The 6,901-nt window shown below is 40.0% G+C and overlaps 1 protein-coding gene across 2 annotated transcripts in view; it reads right to left on the minus strand.

Moving 5' to 3' along the window:
- TUSC3 (tumor suppressor candidate 3) overlaps positions 1–5,150 on the minus strand; it is a 265,224-nt gene extending 260,074 nt beyond the window's left edge. Inside the window, exon 1 of one of the 2 annotated variants that reach the window (XM_006834474.1) lies at positions 4,724–5,072. In XM_006834474.1, coding sequence (XP_006834537.1) covers positions 4,724–4,861 — 138 coding nt within the window. In that variant the 5' untranslated portion in view covers positions 4,862–5,072. Of the gene's footprint in view, positions 1–4,723 lie in introns of both variants that reach the window. The other variant, XM_006834473.1, reaches the window with a different exon arrangement.
- Positions 5,151–6,901: the final 1,751 nt, after the last annotated feature.

A 6,901-nucleotide genomic window follows, 5' to 3' on the forward strand; every position in this document is an offset into this window, starting at 1 on the left:
CAAGTCATATTTTGGCTTTTGTGGATTTGGTTTCATTTTCTTCAGCTTCAGTCTGAATTTGATATGAACAATTGATAGTCTAGTTCTACAATCTGCCCCTGGCCTTGTTTGGGTGACGATATAGTCACTTTCCACAGATGCAGTAAATTTGATTATTGTGTATTCCATCTGGTGAGCTCCATGTGTATAGTCATCTCTTAATGCTGTTTAAAAAAGGAATTTGAAATGAACAAATCATTGGTTTTACAGAATTCTATTATGCGATCTCCAGCATCATTTCTATCACCAAGGCAATGTTTTCCAACTACTGATCCTTCCTCTTTGTTTCCTATCTTTGCATTCCAATCGCCAGGGATTATCAATATATCTTAATTGTATGTTTGATCAATTTCAGATTGAAGAAGTTGGTAGAATTCTTCTGTTTCATCTTCACTGGCTTCAGCGGTTGGTGAGTAAATTTGAATAATAGTGGTATTAACTGGGCTTCCCTCTAGGTGCATGGATGTTATCCTATCACAGACAGCGCTATACCTCATGACAGATCTTGATATGTTCTTTCTGACAATGAATACACCACCATTCCTTTTCAATTCGCCATTTCCAGCACAGTATATCATGTGGTTGTCAGATTCAAAATGGCCAATAACAGTCCATTGCAGCTCCTTAACACATAAGATATTATCATTGCTGATGTCAAATGGATCTTGGCTAAAAGCAAAGAATACCAGAAACATGTTTACCTGTGCTTTACTGACTACGCAAAGGCCTTTACTGTGTGGATCATAACAAGCTCTAGACAACATTGCAAAGTATGAGTATTCTGGAACACTTAATTGTGCTCATGAGGAATCAGTACATGGACAAAGAGGCAGTTAGTTGAACAGAACATGGGAACACTGAATGGTTTAAAATTAGGAAAGGTATGTAACATGGTTGTACTCTTTCAACACACTTATTCAACCTGTATACTGAGCAAATAATCCAAGGAGCTGGATTATTGAAGAAAAACGTGGGTTGGATGAAGACATTTACAATCTGAGATATGCATATGATACAACCTTGCTTGCTCAAAGTAAAGAGGACTTAAAAATACTTACTGATGAAGATCAAAGACCATAGCCTTCAGTGTGGATTGCATCTCCATATAAAGAAAACAAAAATCCTCACCACTGGACCAATAAACAACATTCTTATCAATGAAGAAAAGATTGAAGTTGTCAAAGACTTCATTTTTCTTGGATCAACCATCAACGCTCACGCAAGCAACAGTCATATCAGACAATGTATTGCATTAGGCAAATCTGCTGCACAAAACCTTTTAAAAGTGTTGAAAAGCAAAAGTATCAGCTTGAGTACTAAGGGGTGCCTGACCCTAGCCATGATATTTTCAATAACCTCATATACATGCAAAAGCTGGACAGTGAATAAGAAAGACCGTAGGAGAATTGATGCTTTTGAGTTATGGTGTTCGAGGAGAATATTGAAAGTGCCATGGGCTGCCAAAAGAACCAACAGATCTGTGTTGGAAGAAGTGCAGACAGAATGCTCCCTGGAGGCCAGAATGGCCAAACTTCATCTCTCATACTTTGGACATATTGTCAGAAGGGACCAGTCACTGGAGAAGGATGTCATGTTTGCTAAGTTGGAGGGTCAGAGAAAAAGAGGAAGATCCCCAGAGAGACGGACTGGCAAAGTGTCAGCATCAATGGGCTCAAGTGTGGCAACAATTGTGAGGTAGGTCCAAGACTGGACAGTGTTTCATTCTGTTGTACACAGGATCACTATGAGTCGGTACCAACTCAATAGCACCTAGCAACAATAAACTACCTCATGAAAATAGATGCAAAAGTTCTCAACAAAATTCTAGCCAAGAGAATTCAACAACTTATAAAAACATATACCAAGACAAACTGGGATTCATACCAAGGATGCAATAATGATTCAATTTTAGAAAATCAAGCAATGTAATCCATAATAAATTTTTTTAAAAAAAGGAAAGGAACACCAGGATCCTATCAATTGATGTAGAAAAGGCATTTGACAAAAGCCTACATCCATTCTTGATGAAAATACTCAACCAAGTAACAGTAGAAGGGAAAATCCTCACCACCACTAAGTGCAAATCAAGAGCCAATATTACTCTCAATAGAAAGACTGAAAGCACTCCCTCTGCAAAGAGGAACCAGACAAAGATGCCCTCTATAAACACTCCTATTCAATATTGTACTGGATGTCTTACAGCTATAAGACAAGAAAGGGAATTTAAAGGCATCAAAATTGGCAGAGAAGAAGTACACATCTTTCTATTTGCTGAGAGTATGATTTTATATATATAATCAACAAGAAAATTATTGGAACGCATTGAAAAATTCAGCAAACTGGCACAGGCAAGATCAATATACACAAATCAGTTAGATGCCTAAATACTAATAAAGACAGTTCTGAAAAGGAAATTCCTAAAACAATGCTAATGTCAAGTTCATCTGTTCTGAACTAACAGACATTTCAGCACAAGAAAGATAAAGCTTTCTGCTCCTGTAAATATTTACAACCTTGGAAATCCTACACAGGGTCACTATCAGTCAAAACCAACTCCATGGCACAACACCACCATGACCATCATCACCATTTACAACAGTCACCTAAAAGATGAAATACTTAAGAATAAATCAAACCAAAGAAACAAAAGACCTATACATAGAAAACTACAAAGCACTACTAAAACAAACCAAAAGAGACTTAAAAAAATGGAATAACACATCATGCTCATGGATAGCAAGTCTTACTACGAAAATGTCAACACTATCCAAAGCAATCCCAATTCAGATTTCAACATCATTCTTCAAAGAGATGGAAAAACTGATCATTAGCATAATATGGAGAGGAAAGAGACCTTGGATAATAAGCAGAGCACCACTTAGACGACAAATAAAGTTAAGAGACTTTCACTCCCCATTCTCAAATTTTACTACACAGCCACAGTGGTCAAAACAGCATGGTACTGGTACAATCAAAGATACATAGATCAATAAAACAGAATTAAGAGCCTAGAAGTAAATTCATCCATCTACTATTAGTTGATCTTTGACAAAGGGTCAAAACACATTAAATGAGGATGAGACAGTCTCTTCAACAAACTATACTGGCAAAACTAGAAGTCTATTTGTAGAAGAAAGTAACAAGACCCATATCTCACACCATATACACAAACAAACTCAACATGAATTAAAGACCTAAATGTAAATCCTAGAACTATAAAGATTATCAATCAATAAAATACTAGGGATAAATTTAGGTGCTCTAACCCATGGCATAAATACACAGTCAAACATTAGTAAAACCACAAAAAAAAAAAGTAGAAAATGAACTAGATAACTGGGACGTCCTTAAAACTCAGACACGTGCTTCAAAATATCTCACCAAAACAGTAAAGAGAGCCCACAGACTGGGAAAAAGTTTTTTGTAATGACTGTCAGACTAGGGAAGGCGCTCTGGTAGTGTAACGAGTCAGGCTGCTAACCTCAAAATCACAGTTTGAAACTACCAGGTGTTCCAGGGGAGAAAGATAAGGATTTCTGCTCCTGTAAAGATTTTCAGCCTCAGAAACCCTATACAGGGTCGTTATGGGTCAGAACTGACTCGATGGCACTTAACAACAACAACAGACTGGGGACTAATCGGTGTTATTGTTGTGGCACTGTGGGATAAGACTTGGACAAGGTCATTTGAATCACAAGGTTGGTGGTTCAAACTCACAAACGGCTCCTTGGAAACTATATACCAACAATGAGTTGTTATAGGTGGATGAAGAGGTAAGAGAATCAGAATTATTTTGTATGTGATGCTATTTTTGCCTTTTCACTCTCTTCAACAACTATTTTTAAAGTAGTAATATTTTAACCCAGATTCAGATTTCAAGATTTGTATGGATGTGTAACTTCTGAAATACACAAAATATTCTTACAATTTAAACACATTTCCATAATAAATTCTGTTTTTCTTTTTTCTAAGGCTACATGATAACCATCCAAGCAAGTATCTATGGGTAACTGAAATTTATAAATAATTTTACAACCATAAATAATTAGGTCACTCACGTCAAACCTTGTCTTGCCCAAAGGTATCGGTGGACTAACATTGCTATCAGGTAATCTGAATTTCACAAATGAATTTACATAAACACAGATAATGAACTCTTTCTCAACATTATACACGGAGCGGTACGTGAAGAAAAACACATATATAGCTTTTAAAATGTATTAATACAGAATAACTTGAAAACACATTCTGAAAAGGACAACATACTATGCTGAGTACTGAATATAAGGCACAAAGTTCCGGAAGATATACACATGCTTCAGATCAGCATTGTCACATCAAACACACCTCTTCAGTAACAAGAGGTATCCAAAACCTAGTCTTCATTTAGGACAGAACTGAAATGTACAATCTGAAGCACAGACCCAAGCTTCGGTGTTTTTTAAAGTAGGCACTGGGCCATCCTCACATCGGAGGCAAGGACAATACCACACACAGAGGGCCAGAGCACAAACACATCCGAAAGCATCCCACGAGCTCATCCCCCGCCCCCAAGGCGCCACCGCCCACGCTCCGCAGCCCGGCTACCTAGCAACGTAGACACGCTGCCTAGCAACGTGCCCCGCCTGGGCCCTCCAGCCCCAAATCACAAGGAACACAAGGAAAGGCCAGGGGCTTCATTTACCTCCTTCTTCTTCTGTCCTCCCCCGAGCTGGATGCAGAGGAGGAGCAGGAGGAGGAGGAAGGGAAAGCTCCCGGTGGGCAAGTACCACAGCCGCCGTCCCGCTTGCCTCCGGCGTGAAGGAGCGCCCCTGGCCCCCATCGCCGCAGGGCAGTGTCTCCTCCACGCGCGGTAACCGTGCGCGCCCAGCTCCTACCGGCGTCCCACACCTGCCAGGCCCTCCGTCGGAACACCTTGACTAGGTCCACAGGGGGTAACAGTGGCTTCGCTAGGAACCCGGTGGCGGCCGAGGACGCGGAGGAGGAGACTGACAGAGCATCCGGTTCACAGGCAGAGGGTCCTGGAAAGGCCCGGGATGGAGCAGGAAGTGGGCGTGGCCAGGGAGCGAGTCTCTTGTGCACCGTGCTTTGCTCTAACCTGTATCTTTTCTCTATGCTTGGCTTGGTCTGAGCGCAGGTTCTCTTGCTCTCTCACCTAAACCGAAGGGGTTTAATGTCGGATTACCCAATAAGCAAGCTAAGCATGGGTTCACTTGTGTTTACTTACTAATCGGTAGTAAACAACTTTCAGGACCCCACAGCACCTTCATACAAAATGAAAGCCACTTTTAAATTTACAGGTACTGACACGGACAGTTATTAAGTCTTATGTACAACGTTATGAAACACTACTTGGCCCTGCACGATCCTCAAAATTGTTATGTTTGAGCCCATTGTTGCTGACGCTATGTGGATCTATCTCGTTAGGGGGTGTTCCTGTTTTTTCATTGACCCTCCACTTTTTCAAGCATGATGTCCTTATCTAGAGACTAGTCCCTCCTGATAACATGACCAAACTATGAGAGGCAAAGTCTGACCATCCTCACTTCTAAGGTGCATTCTGGCTCTACTGCAAGAAAGCCTTGTTTGTTTTTCTGGTACTTTCAATATTCTTCTCCAACACCATAGTTGAAATGCATATATTTTTCTAAAGTCTTGCTAATTCATTGTCCAACATTAAAATGCCTATGAGGTGATGAAAATACGATGACTTAGAGCAGATGCACCTTAGTCCTCAAACTGACATCTTTGCTTTTGAACACTTTAAATAGGTCTTGGCCAACAAATTTGCCTAATAAGTTATTTGATTTCTTGACTGCTGCTTCCATGAATGTTGATGGTGCATCCAAGCAAAATGAAGTCTGACAACTTCCAATCTTTTCTCCATTTAACATGTGTTATTTATTGGTCCAGTTTTGAGGAATTTTGTTTTCTTTACATTAAGGCACAAACTTACCAAAGGCTTTGATCTTCAGTAAGTATATTAACTCCTCTTTATTTTCAACAAGCAAGGTTGTTTATCTCAGTTGTTAAGGAGTCTAACTCCAATCCTTATGTCATGCGTACAAGGTGATTGCAAAAACCATGGCTTCTGTTAAGGACACCATGGGCTGCCAAAAGAACCAACAGATCTGTGTTGGAAGAAGTACAGCCAGGGTGCTCCTTGGAAGCCTGGATAGCCAGACTTTCAAACTTCGGACATATTTTCAGGAGAGACCAGTCACTGGAGAAGGATATCATGTTTAGTAAAGTGGAGTGTTGAAGATAAAGAGGAAGACCCCCAACTAGATGGATTGGCACAATTGCAACATCAATGGGCTCAAGCAAAGCAATGATTGTGAGGTTGGCCCAGGACCAGGCAGTTTCGTTCTGTTGTGCATAGGGTCGCTCTGAGTTGGTACCAACTCATGGTCCGTAACAACAGCAACAAGAAGCAAGAGGGGTGCAGACTTTAACACTCTCCAAGACTTTGGTCATAAGATTTCATTCATTAAGTGGTTCTTGTTTGATGATCCTGATTTCTGGACCCCCTTTGCCCCTGTCTGAACACCACATAGTTGATTCAGCATTCATTGAGTAACAGAGCAATGTATTAGGTACTTTAAATGCAAAAATGAATGGGATTTAATTTACTTCCTGCCTTTTGAAAACCCACATTTTAAGAATAATAACAACAGACTGTTGTTGAACAGTTCACCTTGGCCAAAATCTAGTGCTGTTTATGAACACTTTTATTCCTCTAACTCATGGTTTCTTCCTTATTTGTGCCATAACACCTTTGGTAATATGATGAAACCTGTGGACCTTCCTTAGAATGGTATTTCTAAGTGCATACAGTTAAATATATCAAATTAGATTTTTA

This window comes from Chrysochloris asiatica, unplaced genomic scaffold (assembly GCF_000296735.1).
Source record: "Chrysochloris asiatica unplaced genomic scaffold, ChrAsi1.0 scaffold00011, whole genome shotgun sequence".
NCBI classification, from domain to species: domain Eukaryota; kingdom Metazoa; phylum Chordata; class Mammalia; order Afrosoricida; family Chrysochloridae; genus Chrysochloris; species Chrysochloris asiatica.